The sequence below is a fragment of the Poecilia mexicana genome, unplaced genomic scaffold, assembly GCF_051168715.1.
Source record: "Poecilia mexicana isolate PSO_F unplaced genomic scaffold, ASM5116871v1 scaffold_5, whole genome shotgun sequence".
NCBI lineage: Eukaryota > Metazoa > Chordata > Actinopteri > Cyprinodontiformes > Poeciliidae > Poecilia > Poecilia mexicana.
Window position 1 is genome coordinate 24,018,257 of NW_028263374.1, and position 15,546 is coordinate 24,033,802.

Consider the following 15,546-nt stretch of genomic DNA (forward strand, 5'->3'; position numbering starts at 1 on the left):
GTCTGTGTTCTGACCAAAGAAATTTGCATTTTGAGGCTAAAGCACTGTTCCAGCCTTCTCTTCCCGGATGTAAGAAACTCTCAGGATTTTTCTCCCTTTGTCACAGTCCAGGGCTCCCAACAAACATCCACAATCCAAGCGTACATGGTTGAAATTATTACAAAGACTTCTGTCAAATGACAGCCATGTTCTTTCAATAGATGAAACCTGTTCTCACGCCGTCATTTACAAGGCCTTGATGCCCAATTGCACAGTGAGTCATTTGATAGTGGTGACACGCCTTCCACATGTTCAGTGGTGTAACACAACAAGCCCATAACAGTCATCTGAGAATGTCTGATCATTAACCTTGTGGAGGGAATATAAGGATGCTTCTTGATGTTTATCTACAGTAATTTCCTGTAAGGCTCACACCACTTCATTCAAGCAAAAATCACAATTTTTTTCCTGTAATCTCTTCAAATAACACAATCCAAGATCCAATCAGACCAAGCACACGTTACCTATAGTTGTGCTCTGTTAGTTTCCATTCTAGATTTCCACACAATCAGAGGAAGATTTTTTTGTATTGATGTATGAGATTTTCTGAAGATCAACAGCCTTTTTTTTTTTCCACTGGTATAATTTTATACACATTATCTGATTTGACTGGGGCTTTAAAAAAAAGCAGCTTACCATGTTTTCCATTGACTGGAATATAACACAAAATTACCTAAACAATAGAAAACAATAAACAAACAAACAAACTGGCAGACAATTGAACACTGTTACAAACCAGGAACTTGGACAGATAAAGATCAATTGTTTTAGGCTGGTCCAAAATTATGTAACAGAGCTTTACTGTAAACAGTGGTCCCTGTTCCACTTATTGTGATGCTAAAATCTTCAAGAGCATCATGAAGTAAGGGTTAGGCAGACGTTGTGTGTATCACAAAATGCATAATATCCAACATTTCAAATGGTCTTAACAGAGGCAAACCTTCTGCTTTGCCTCTCTCTTATGCTTCAGTTGTATCTGAAACTACCTGATATAGAATTTTCAGACTTTTTTGATAGTTGGTGGATCAAATGAATGCTGAGTTTAACCAACCGCTTACAGTATGTAACAAATAGATTTGTGAGAAACGTGGTTGTGATTTGATAATGTAAGTCTTTTGAACTACTGTCTCACTATATCTGAGTCCTAATTTTTGACATAGAATTGTTGCTGTTGGGTACAAAGTAGGGTAATCACAATACCAACATTTTAAACTCTCTACCAATACCTAGAAAAATACTTGATTCTCAATGCCATTTTTGATACCTCAAGATTTTTTGAAGCTAGATTGTTCTTTTTAGTTAAGAGGGCAAAGAAAATACAACTTATTTACAAGATGATAATTTTATAACTTTCTTGATTCAGGCAAAAACAATAAGTAGAAGACTATCCAGCCTTTGTTTAGAAAAGTGTGTAGCTTTTCTGATTGGGAAAACAACAGACAACGTAGCAATTAATATAATTGTTAATGCCTTTCATTGAAGAACGTATCTCTTGATTCAGTCCTGTAATTATATTATTCTGTTATAATTGCTTATCTTTAGTCTGCCACTGTGTGCTTCCATTTGTTGCTCAGCCTGCTGTTGATACAAACTAATTTTACTACTAAAGGACAAATAAAAGATGATTCCATACAAAAAATAAGCTGTTTGAAATCTAATAATTATTTCTTGTTTCTAAATGTGATTCATAAATAAATCTGACTGAAAAAACATGGATCTGGTGCATACAAATATATTGTAAACAAGGATGTGCTCCATGCAAATGTATTCAGCAGTAATGCTGTACAATTTCTGTCTTTCTGGTAATTTTGGCATTTTTATTTGGCGATCAACTGTTTGGCGATCACCCACAGAAGCAGGATTTGTTCGCGCAGGGCTCCGACTTGTTTCTGCTCAAAACGTCAGCTTAATCTGGGTTCACCTTAACCTGTAATCTGTAACAGGTTACCTCCAACTCCTTTAAAGTAATGGAGTGAGTTGCAGCTGTTTGAGCCATAATCTGATTAAGATTTTCCTGTGTAAATTCATACCACATTAGGATGGAGCATCGCATGGTGCAGAACTTTGCACATGGAAAGCACAACTCAGGGAAGTTCAGACTAACAGAACACTGCTATCAGGCTTTTCTTAAAGCTAATATTTAATCAGGTGATGTTAGATTATGTCTTTTGGGTTTACTGCTGAAAATGCAGGAGTTTTACTTACTGTCTTAGTTACTATCAGATATCAGTTTCATACCATTTGTCTTGCAGCAATAGTGCGTTTGCCTGGAAATGATTGACCACTACTTCTTTTTATCACCACATGTGGTAAAGGAAAAATAAAACCTGGCTGTAACTAAGGTTTTAGGGGGTAAAAATGTGGAATTATTTTGTGCTGACACTATAAATTGTATTTTGTTACCCTAAGCTCAAACGTGTAAAGATAACCCAATACCCAAAAATAACGTTAAAGGCAGTATTAAAGAGTAGATATAAAATAACTTTGTCACTGCTCTTAATATTTTTATAGACTGTTTAAAAAGAATATTGTTCTTATTTAGCTGTATGCAAGTCACAGCTGTTGCCACTCTGCTCCAAGTCACAGGCCTCCCAGTAAAATGTATTCTGGAGCATAGCCAGGCAGAAACTAGCTAGGGGACCAAGTTTACTTCACATTCTAAGCAAGCTGATAAATGTATTCCTCATTAGAAACCAATAATTTAAGACACATTTTATCATCTTTTATTTTTCAAAATGATTGTCACTGCATTCCAACATAAAGGCAAATGAACACCTATTCAGCAGTCAATTTGCTTTCTGTTTGTTTTAGTTTCTCAGAATTTTATAAAACATAAAAAATATACATTTATAATCTTCTAAATAGAACATTCAGATTTCCATCTCCACTGCAAAAACTTATATTTTAGCCAAATGACGAAAGTCAGATGAACTTAGACATATAAAGCTGTGTGTCATCACCTGACTAATGAAGTAACCCTAAAGGAACCCTGAGGAACTCCATGAGCGACATCTGTAAAAAGAAAACTTGAAAAGACTTATCTTCATGAGAAAATTAATCACTTAAGAGCTATTCCCAAAGTATCAGTAGTCTCATATAAATGTGCAGAAACGTTTTTGTTCAATATTGTTGAACGATCTGAGACCTTTCTCAGATGCAATCAGCAGCTCTTTGGTGACCTTTTTTATTTAGCTGTGTCTATATGATGAAGCTTGAATTCTCATAATGCTTTTCAGAATCTTTAATCCTGTAAATAAGAACATAACTACCGTTTTTTGTATAAATGGGCGGTTGGGAAAAGGATGATGGTAGAAATATTAAGATGCAGTCAAGGCCTTTAAACAGTGGTTTAATTACAACTTCCGTAGGGATAGAACATTCTGACAATCAATAAAGGGAATCATCCTTTAGCACTTCAGTTTGTGCAGGATCTAAAATACATGCTGATGGATTTGCTAATATAATAACTGATGTCAGCTCAGACAAACGTGCAGATGAAAAACACTTTAGCATCTTAACCTTTGCATATTGTATTCACGGTAGAATCATTTTTGGAGCTTATCCAACATAAGACTCCAAACATTGGGGAATGACGATACTTTTTCATGTTGAGACTTGAGTTTTGAGAGGTTGAGTTTATAGACTTGTTGAGTTAGTAATTCTAGTTTTTTATTATTATTATTATGGACATATTTTGAATGAATTATTGTTTGAGTGCTAGTTTAACAAAATGCCATTTCAAATGTAGGTACGAAATAGGAATAAGGCTATTGTCCTAAATCCATAAATCTTGACATAGATTTTTAGATTTAGAACCTCCTCATATACATATATTTTATTTTTACAAGAAAATGTAAGGATCCTGCACCACAATTACTTTTTTTTTTTTTTACTTTCAGCATTTTGTGCAGTCCATGATGAATAAGATAATTTGGTTGACAGAGGCGTGTTCTCGTCTCTGTTCAGTGTGTGTTCAGTTCACCGTTGTGAGATGAGAACAACTGGCAGATAGGAGGTAGAGGTTATTCTCACTGTGTCCTTGATTAATGGGATTTCTTCAGCATCACACTGCTGTTGTGGACTGACGTTGCTCTCTTCAGCAGAGGGCAAATGAAGGCCAAGCTGACTCCCGAATGCATAATACATTCTTGCATGTCTAGAAAGGTGTCTAAATGAAAGTAAACCTGAGAAAAAATAAGAGTAAAGCATCTGCAAGGCATGTCAACAACCCCATCACGCAGTGTGTGCAGATCATTATGGCGTTTTAAAATGTCAGGTGGCAACCTGAAATTAATTTAATGTTAAGCATAAAATAACTGTACCATCTGTAAGATCTATTCCATAGAGTTGTAGATCTTTGTGTTACAAAAAAATATATTGCTAGGGTAATTTTGTGTTGAAACAAATCCATGAAATCCACAAATGCCTGTGAACAGCCTCCCACTTAGATTGTCATGCTTTTTGACAGCGAAAAAAAAAGACATATTCCATCTGTTCTCAAGTAGCTGTTTGCAGTTTGTAAATTGGCCAAGTAACATCAGAATCTCTTGATAGGAAGTCTGCAGGGATGCTGAAGAAGGAAGTAGAGCTGGAGGCAGAATCGCTTCTTCCTGGTACATTTTGTTGTCAGTGGTCTGTCATGGAGTGTTTGTGTGCCACTTTCTCAAAAGGAAAACCTTAAAGCGTTTCTGCTTGCAGTAACTTTCTGTTAGGTTTTGCAATGCTGGGTTTTTTTTTGTTGTTTTTTTTATTCATCACCAGCTGCTGTTGTCTGCTGCTGTCTATCCGTATACCCGTCTGTTTCATTCCAGTCCTTCTTGGAAATGTTTTCTATTGGTTAAACATTCTTTGCGAAACTGTTGCAAGTGCTACAAAAGAGCACAGCAAATCTGCAAATCATTTGGGGCTTCAAATACAACTTACTTCTTATAAGTTGTTTATAATAAAAAAAAAGATTTCCTAGGATTGCTACTTGTTAAAATGGAGTTGTATACAACAGGGAGCTGAGAAGGACTTGGGCAACATAAATCAGCTGCCAAGTACTGAACAGATGCACCACTGTTATCAAAGGCTGGATGGAAAGAAGGTGGAGGAGTACCAAGTACTTTTGTATGCAAATCAGAGAAATATCTTACAGAAAGCAAGATGGTATTGAATTACACTGCATATGAATGTCCTAGAGGGCCATACATTACCCATGTAAATAGAAGCAATATCTATCTATACCAATGCATATATTTGACATCTCACCACTCATTACTGAAAACACGTTGAGGGAGTTTTCTTTGTTCTATGTAGGTCAGACACAGGGTGTGTGTGAGTAGTTTCATCTCTATTCTGTGATGTGTCTTATTTTCCCTATAAGAATAGCTTTCACACAACTCCACTCTTGGGGCTCTTTATTTTTCTAAGCAGCAATCTTTTTGATGTGGTGTCCAAATACCTATACGCTTAAAAAAAAAAAAAATGCCATGGAAGATACCTGTCGTTTTAACTCAGCGGAAGCAAAACTTCAAGGTTGCAGATTTCTATTAGCCGGTAAAACTTTAATTCAAGATACCAGCTTTTTACACCCCCGAGATTGTCCGTTTGTTTTGCTCACTCCATCTCACTCAAGTGCACAATTGAGAATGGCTGTTCAGTCAGCGTAGCTTTAATCTGGGGATAGTTGCTTTGAATTGAATTAAACTTCGCATTGCCGGTTTTTGAATAAAAAAAGTAAGACTTTTTCCGACTAAAAGTTACTTTCTGCATTAGCCATAACACAGGTCGCACAATGAACACCCAAAATGACCTGTTGCTAATCTCTGCTGCTCTGATAAATGCGGAAACAATGAATTCTGAGAACAGAAGAGAAGTTTTCCAGCCACAAAAGGATCATTGTTATTTTGACCAGTGAGTGGGATAAACAACATAGCTTTGTTTGTGTCGCAGAAGAAGAAAACTGGTCCAGAGGCTGTAGTGGTCTCCTGGAGTTGTACACAAATGAGTGATTTCTGAATGAATTGCTCATCTTAAAAATGCCACCTCCACCCTAAAAACAGACAGAAGGAAGGCATTTTCTCGCTTACGTTTCCATTTCAACTCAGAAGTTGCTTCCTCATATGAATTCTCGATCTTTGGAAAGGAAAGGTTGGCAAAACATGCTTTGTTTTGAAATGACTGCTTTTAAAGTGGCGTGGTGCAGTTTATTAAACTGGATTCTCAGATTTTCAATTACGATCCTGGCTTCCAGCAACTGGGTTAGGGAAAACTTGTTTTGCTGCTAAAACCCAGTACATCTGAATCGGTGTCGCCTCTGTTCATCCCTCAGGGTCTAAGTTTGTACTAGTAGCAGCATGTTAGGACTGAGAAAAGAGAACTGAAAAAGAATATGCAAAATATGAAAAAGTGGAAAAAATGTAAAATGCCCCCACAAAAAAATCAGTAAGCGTATAGACTTTGGTCGAGCAACCCCACTTGTTAATGCAGAATCCCCCTGTTGTTGTTTTTTCCCCAAGCAAGAATTCATTTTTCTATTTACTTTCAAATATTGCATAGTACTATCATAAAACTTTTGAAAGTTTTTTTTCTTTCAGAAAATCAGAAGCACAACAAATTAACATTAAATATTAATTTCCAAATTGTCTCCAAATAGGTATCCCAAAATAAATGTGTAGAGAAAACAAAAACTGCTCACCTGTGACCTTACAGTTTTTAGGTGGATCTATTCTTCAGACATAACTGTCTATTAATACTATTAATAAAAGCATTCCACACCCAAACTATGATTTTGTTTTAGTTACTTTGTTTTTCTTTAATTCTCCTGTCCCTCCAGTCAGAGGCAGTGCTGGCTCCCCGCTTTGGGAGTGACTCTGTTGAACGTTTGTGATGTGGCTCTGCTGCTACGAGGAATCGTACAATCAGACGTATCATTAAGTCATCCAACCAACATAGTGAAATTAGTTACTACTAAGATTTTATGACATAAAGCTTGGACAATGGGACATGTGCAAGTTCATTATGATTGTTGAAACTGCACAGAGTGGGCTGACCACGTCCGTTGACGTTCCTCAAAAAGGAAAGCAGATGCCACATTCTGACGTGGTAAATTAACATGCACTGAAAAGCATAGAAAAAAGCCACTTTGAAAAATCACAAAAGAGCTGTTGGTCAAGATTTAATACCTACAGGAAAACTGCCCCATAAAAAAATACCTATTTTAATTTAAAACAACAAAACTACTTTCTACAGCTACAAAGAATAATTCAAGATTAAGGTTAGGAAGGATTCAGAGTATAGTGGTGAACATTGTTACATTGTTCTGTCAATTAATGAAAATTCATTTGTAGCCGACACGTTTTCATTACATTCAAAGGGCAATTTTCCACTTTATTATGTGAATAAAATTCATGCTGTTATGTATGGTATAGTTCCTCAATTGTTAATGCTGAAATAAAACTTTTAAATGCGATGTAATTGTCATATAAAAAGTATTTATGTCACTTTCCCATATAGGTGTGTGTGAAGTTGGCAGTAAGGAGCAAAGACATTTATGTATTTAGTATTTCTTTGAATTCTACATCAGCCGTGGAAGTTGCGAATAACTCTCTGCACTGAACTGCTTAGTTTTAAAGCCCAGAAAATGGCATCCTACATCCAAGAACATAAACAACTTAATGTTGAATCTTGGTTAATACATTTTCATCGTAGCTAAACTGAATTTCCAAAACATCAAGGAAGTTTTGGGGCATGTTTTCACCGATAAGATAAAATCTCCCTCCAAGCTAATTGGGATCCACAACTTTAAGAACGTGTGTTGGTTGTTGGGAATATCTTAATTAATCTATAGCTCTGCCTTTTCTTGACTTTGTATTTAAGCACCCAGTTTCTCAAACATCTATATGCTACTACTGTGCTTGAATTTCAAGTCATGCCTTATTGCTCTGCATTTGCTTGAAATATAAATTACTTTTACTACTTTTTACTAATAAGTTGTTTCTATGTTTTCTTTGAAAAGTTCTTTTTTTAACAGTCAGTTCTGAACTGAAGGACCTTTTTTAAGGGTAGAGTAAGTGCTAAAAGTACATTTCGGTTCAGTGCTGTTCTGTACAACAGATTTTTTTTCCATCTCCAATTTATTTTTTATGCGGCTATTTAGTTAAGCAGCTTTGGCATGTTTACAGAGATAAGAGCACATTCCAGTCTTCCAGACTATTTACCTTTTTGACTGTGCCATAAATAACACTAGTGGGAGCTAAGGGTGCATGATTTATGTCTCCATGTTAATTCATGTTAGGTGAATCTGCAGGTTACAGGTTATAATGTGGTCTTAATCTTTTTTTTTCCCCTTCAGAAATCAGATTTATTGGCCATGTCTGCACACACAAGGAATTTGACCTAGGCATCACATGGTAACAGCTTACAGACATAATATAAATTTTATGAGATATTTAAAAAGAAAAATATAAAAGAGCAGTATATAAATGTTTGTATGTACAGAAAATAGTTTCTTTTTCTTCTTCTAAAATAGGTTGATATTGTATAAATATGCTCCTTATGTATGCACAAAAATACAATTCTGAGCCATTTCATTTTTAAGTTTACAAAATTCAAATCACAGCTAATTCGGATTTTAAAGTACCAAATACTTATGACTGAAATTCATGCCAATATATTTGATATACACATTTTGCACATAAATATTCTTTGCACTTTGTTTTCAGCTTCACGCTCAGTAGAAATCATATCACATCCTGGAATAATTCTCTTAATTTTCTGCTTAGTTTAAAACTACTTCCTTCATCAACTTTTTTTTCTTAGTGTTTGTCACACTTCACGTCATAAATAAAACAGCATCTACCAATGTATCCATTAAAACTTACAATCTACCAGTGTGACTGTACATATAATCATACCTTTCTTTATAATACTTTTTTAAATAAATCCAGAGAGGGATATTAACAGATTGGTGCATGTCCATAAAAAAGTAGCCATCATGTACTATGTGATATTTTTATACAAATGCTATGCTATGATCTGTTTATTGCTATTTTACAATGATTTTAATTTGATTGTAAATGTGTTATAAAAGATCTACCTGCTAACTAATTTTTGACTTGATACCGACTCTCTCTGCAGTAATGTCGTCTACAATATCTCACCAACCACCAAAAGACGATGACGAGGAGGATAATGAAGAGCAAGGGGAAGAGTTTATGTTTGATGACAGCACAGATGAGGAAAAAGCTCAGGAAGACATCTCCTCGGAACGTGTTACACCTGTCTGTGTGCCAAAGCCTGACAACAACGAGGCATCAGGTGCTGTAGCTGCAGACGGCACACAGCTTTTTAAACCTCCACCTCCTGCTGGACCGGAGAGCGTTGTGGCTTCAAGTCCCACCACTGGTAACTCATTTTTAGACTGTTCTATTTAAAGTGAAGCTAAATAAATCTTAGAGATGATTAAATGCTTAGTCTGCTGTAGCAGTGGATTATAAATCTTTTTCAGTATGGTTCATCTTAAAAGTTAGTTGCTGAACCTGCACAAGTTGCTGATGATGCATGCTAGTCTCAATGTTGAGGTCTTTTACACACACCATGCGTCAAGTCATAGAATTTATAGTCACCAAATAAGGTAATTAACATTTAAATCCATCTTTGCAAAATAACATGACTGGAGTTATTTTATCACCTCATGAAGAAGTTACTGAGTTTCGTTCATTGTACTTAAAGTAGTTAAAAACTGTTGAGTTAATCTGCACTGCAAAGCTATTACTAAACATCCTTTGTGCTTTGAATTTCACACAACATGCATCTTTTGTTTGAAAAAAGTAAAAGACAAAAATAAAAAAAAGACATAATTACCAATTTGCAGATAGAAATTACATGTGATGTTGCAGTGTGTATCCATTATGTTATGTTTTTTCTTAGCTTGTTGTTCAGCCCCATTTTCATTTCTTGTCAGTAAATCTGATTTCATGGTGTCAAGACTAAACAACTCTTGCATAATCAAAGAAGACCGAAAATACATACTTTCATGTTCTCTTCAAATTTCATTTACACACTGAAAAAAGGCGCCTCATCTAATGTTACTAATGTTTAGGTTTATACTGCTAAGATGATGGTTGCAAGTGAAATATAATAGTGGAGCTTGAAAATAACAAACAAAGACAATTGAAAAGAGCTGCACAAATGATTTTATTGTACCATCTGACACTTCTGTGACCTCAGTACTGATGCAACACAAAATGTCTGAAATTTGACTGATTTCTAACCTAAGATTTTTACAGTAAGATTGTATGTGTACATGTCTGTATTCACTTCCTTAAGAGTCAGTATTGCTAGTGTTTAGTACACTAGCAGTAATGGTACTGATGATGATAAAGACACATTATTTATCATGACCCCATTAAGAATCAAAAATGTATAAATATAATCATTTGGATATGTTCTGAAATCAAATTTTCAGTCAACTTAACCCTCCTGCTGTCCTCGGGTCAGAATGACCCATCTTTACGATGTTGTCCTCGGGTCAAATTGATTAGGGGTCAGGAAAAATAAATAGCTACCAAATAGAAATATGAAGAATGTTCACTGGAGATGAACTCAGATGAGTTCATAAAAACATCCGTATGGGTGGACAGAGAGTCTTTTTTTCAGGGTCTTCAAGTTATCAAAGATGACCTCCACCTCTGTTAGTTGCAAAAGAGGATTAAAAATAAATGTGAAGTGGAGGGGAAAAATGCAACTTAATTATGCATAAAGGTGGGAAAAAAAATCCACTATATAATTTCCTTCCACTTGAGAAGGAGTTCCACAGTTAATTAAACACTGTCTAGTCTTCAGAAGTGTAAATCATTTTGAGACAAGGCAGTTATGGTTGCTCTAATTAGCCAAAGCCCACAAGTCCATCCATTTAACTTCTACAGTGCCATCTAACTGTTTATGAACAGGATAAATAAGCACAAACATCTCATCAGTGCTGTGGCTCCTGTTGGATGAATTTGCTTAGAAATGTAGAACTAATAATTTTTATGTAATATGATCGATTTTCTGTAGTAATGAATGTATTTTATGTGGTTTTAAGCTCCACTTAATTGGATTTGATTGTTGCCTGAGGCATTCAGCATTAGAGAGAAGAGCTAACTTTCCCCTTAATTGGATGAAGTTATGTATAAGTATGATATATTTACCACTTGGAGAATGGTGCCAAACAGGTGCTGCTAATTACACGGCCAGATAAAGCAGGGGATTTAGGTCTTGAAGAGGTTCTGTTGGACAAAGTGAAGCGATTAGGGCTTAATTAAAACGCTTTTCTACCGCATCTATGTGTGGTAATCCGCTAAGTGGGCTGCTGAGATGCACGGGGGAGTTCTGGGCGATGATAATAATGTGTTTCGGAGGCCTGTTATACAACTTAGGAGTGAGAGTGGCTGGAATTCCGATCACCACCTCATCAGATGACATGAGTTTACTTGATTGGATCCAGCCGAAATCGATGAGAGCATTTGTTGAACAAAACCTATTTTTGTTCAACATTTGCAGCGGGAGTGCTCAACAACCAGACAACGTCGGGGCTCTAATGCAAAAGCTGTAAATCAACTTCATACTTGGATAACTCCCAAAACAGATTTTTTTTTTCATTCTAGATCAATCACATATTTGGACCTACAATGTTTTGATATTAAAAATGTATGTATTTACAAGAAAAAAGTTTGCCCTATGTCTCATTTATTGGTCATAGTTTGTCTCATGGTTGCTAATTTTTCTTTTTTTTTTTTTTGTAGATGTTCCAGCCGCTGAGTCACCAAACGAGTAAGTTGCATTTGACTTTTATTGCATCATGGAGAAAACAACTACAGGGTGGTGCATGAATGTAACTCGATACGGCAGCACAACACTGTTGTGTCAGTATTCCAGAGATAATGTCATGCTCCCCGTCTTTCTAAACACCCCACAGTGGGTGGGAGACACTATTATGTTATGCTACAGTATTTAACTGCCAGATGGCATGTCATGTACAAAGTGACGCTATAATGGAATTTTTGGGGGAAATCACAGGGTTGTGTGATATCGCATGCAGTATTAAAGATCAGCTTTGCTTATGTTTATGAAGCGTAAAGGTTAATCAATTCAACTGTGTTTTAATTCATTGGCCACAATGAGAAAAAAACAATTGGTCGAGCTCATCAACTGCAGACACATTCTGACAAAGATGCAGACACATCATGTGGGATCAAAACCACAGACCACACATAATTAAAACAGTAAGATTAGTCTAGAGTTAAGAAACAACACACCACTGCTCTTCGTTATTATCAAATGAATTCCAGAAACATCATGTCACTCTAAGCTAAGATCTCGTTTTGGTTTTTTCTATAAGAAGACGAGTCAAGCAGAAACACTTTTTGGCTCAGTAACAAACAGGTTTAACATTCAGTGCATGTCTGGATGTAGCCTTTTTTTTTTTTTTTTTTTTTTTTTTTTTTGCAGGTGTTGCATTTATTGGTGATGGTGCTGATGACCCTGTGACCACAACAGTCTGAGTTGCATCTTGCAAACATAAGCAGCTGTCCATATAAACTATTAAGGTCAAAGCCCTTCTGAAAAGCACAGAAAACCACAAAGTGCACAGAGTAGCCAGTGTCGGCTGATAATAAGGCAGCAGCAGTAAGATGAAGTAGTCCACTGCCTACTGAATGAATGTAGTTGGAGGCTGTGCACACTGCATCATCAAAACTACACAGGGAAATTTGACTGCCAGGGAGGCTGGCGGTCAAATTTGTCATTTTCTATGTTTTCTTGTTTTTAAAAAAGTTTACTTTTTAGGAAAGTTGTAAGCAGTAATGTTAAACTCCTTGGGAAAGAGGTCTTTATTGATCATTGTGCGATAAGATAAGATGAGATAATTGATTTGTCTCTGAAAAGGGGGCAAGGCTGCAGTCAATGAAATTTATAACGCACTAATGCACAATGTTCATGTGCAAAGGAAAGCACTGACTTCAAAGTGCATTTAAGCAAACATACGGTCAAGCCCAGATTTTAGCATGGGCTTACCGGGGCTCCAGCCCAGGGCCCTGGCTTTTTGAGACCCTGAAAGATGCTCTGTATTTTTGTGAATGAATAAGGTCAGAATGCCTTAATTTTATCACTGGCATTTGGTGGTGGTGTTGAAACGCCACCAAACTCCTTCATGTGTGTGTGTGTGCGTGTGTTTGTGCATGTTAATATGCAACTGCATAACCATGATTAAGTAGGGCCCGCACCTAGTTGCTCAAGCCCCGGGGCCCACACCTTCCTAAATCCGGTACCCATACATGCAAGTCATTGCCATTGTGTAAGACAGATTGTATTAAAAAAAAAAAAAAAAAACTTGTCTTACTTCACATTTAACTATGAATTTAGTCACAGTGAAGGATTTGTAATGCTGACCCTTACTAACCCTTAGGGAGAAACTGACTCTTAATCTGTTGTAAGAGTCAGTTGGACTTAAGTCAGACTATGACAAGGTCACTTTAAAACCTTATTTTTTTATTACTGGTTTTAACCCATTCTCAGGTGGATTTGCTCTGCTTTAGATCAGTATCCAGCTACATAACCCAAGTGTCCTTGAGGATGAAGTCACAAACTGATGGTCGTACATTCTCCTTCAGGATTTCCTGGTTGACAGTAGAATTTATAAGCGTGTTGTTGATTCCCTCTTGAAATCATTTTTGTAGGCTGGTCATTACTGGGAAGCTTCACTGCTGATCCATGTTATTGCCATTACTACATAATCCTCTTTGGTGGTTCCCTTGTGTTTTAAAGGTCTTTATAAATGGTTCTATAACCCTTTTTCTAGACTGATAATTGTTAATGACTTTATTTCTGACCTGTCGTATTAATTTATTTTAATTGGAGGATAATTTGTTTTAACCTCGATGTTATCAGACAGTTTCTGGGTGTGGCTGGTGAAACTGAGTCACGACATTTAGTTAATCTAAGTAAATCCATAGTTTAGCAATACAAGCATTATATTTCCACACAGGTAGGTTGGTTTAAATAGCTATTTCCCCTCAATAGAAAACACAACTTCCAAATGTTAGCTTTTTATGCAAGTTGTCTTTGACTGAAATTGAACTGTTTGATCTGAAACATTTAAATATGACTAGAAAAGCAAAAAAAAAAAAAAAAAAAACATTGTATGATTTGCACAAATGTTTCCATGTGTAATTTTATTACACTTTGTTAACTACTATAACCTGCAACACAGTTTTCTCTCGTATGTGCTTTAGTTCTTGAAATAAGAATAAAAGGGTCTAAATTTGAATTAGCAGGTCACACCTCAAAGGAAACTGAAAATTGTCATGGATCAAAAAAAAAAACCAAAACAGCTTGTTGCATCTCTAGACTTATTTGGTCCTTTTGACTGGCTACATGGAAGTAACTTGGCATTTTAGGGCAGAACATAGCTGTTGACATCTTTGTAGCAGTCTACTGTCTTTATTTTCGGTGTGAATGGTGCTCATTGTTAGGCTGCTCATGGGCCCTATGTCTATTCTAGTCCATGTTTTATTTGTATATTATTTAAAGGTCTTTCACATCAGAAGTTTTATGGATTTATCTGCTTAAATACACAACAATTTTACAGTCTGGGAGAAATATAATAAAAATGTCCAGTCAATTTTCCCCCAACCCCCAAAGTACTACAGTACACACTCAGTTGAAAACTAAATTAAATGCACTTGGACATTTATGTTAATACATTCATTTGTGCATGTCATTCTGTGCAGTGGGTACATTTTAATACCGCTGCATACTGAAATCTTGACAGTGATGTGCAAGCAGGTTATAAACTGGGACATCCTGTCTAGAAGGAACAGTTTTCTTTTTAGAGTTCTACTCGTCGGTGCTTTGAGCTGTATGAATAAAATTCCATCAGTCTTTATCATATTTAGGTCATTAAAGATCGCTTAAAAGCCCACACAAAGTGCAAAACTCACAGGTTCAAAACAAGGTCTTTGGCTGATTAGAAATCCTTTCATGGCTGCCATTTTGACAGTATGAGTGACGGCTCCATCAGCCTCCTATGAGCACAGCTTCAAGGTGTGTTTTGTTGTGTAATTCAAAGCACATTTCAGGCTGCCTGCAAACTGAGGGAAGGGCTAATCAGCCCTTTAAGCTGAAAACACCTGCAGTACCATTAAGAAGCAGATGTGTCAAAATGTAGTGCCATAAAACATGAAGTAACTGCAGTAATCTGTAGCTCTGACAGCAGATTTTCTGGTGATTTAGGTATGATGCATACAATACTGATAAGTTAAGCATTTATTTGTGAAGTAAAATCCAATCTTGCAAAGATACTCAGAAAAGTGCACACACAAAATTTTACTAAGTAACTATTTTGAACAATAATAGCAGCAAACATTCTGTCAGTCTTATGCAACATCTAAAATATTATATTATTTCAAGTCTCACTCACTGTTTATGCATCTAAACATTTGTGGGACTATCACCTTACTCTTGTGTCCATATTCAGCATCTGTC

General features: G+C 36.1%; 1 protein-coding gene across 3 annotated transcripts in view; it reads left to right on the forward strand.

The window, feature by feature from the left end:
• Nucleotides 1–15,546, forward strand: part of arhgef10la (Rho guanine nucleotide exchange factor 10 like a) — a 127,598-nt gene that overhangs the window by 1,068 nt on the left and 110,984 nt on the right. For all 3 annotated transcript variants that reach the window (XM_014985201.2, XM_088005775.1, XM_088005774.1), the window contains exons 2-3: nucleotides 9,160–9,426; nucleotides 11,808–11,835. In XM_014985201.2, coding sequence (XP_014840687.2) covers nucleotides 9,162–9,426; nucleotides 11,808–11,835 — 293 coding nt within the window. In that variant the 5' untranslated portion in view covers nucleotides 9,160–9,161. The remainder of the gene's footprint in view (nucleotides 1–9,159; nucleotides 9,427–11,807; nucleotides 11,836–15,546) is intronic.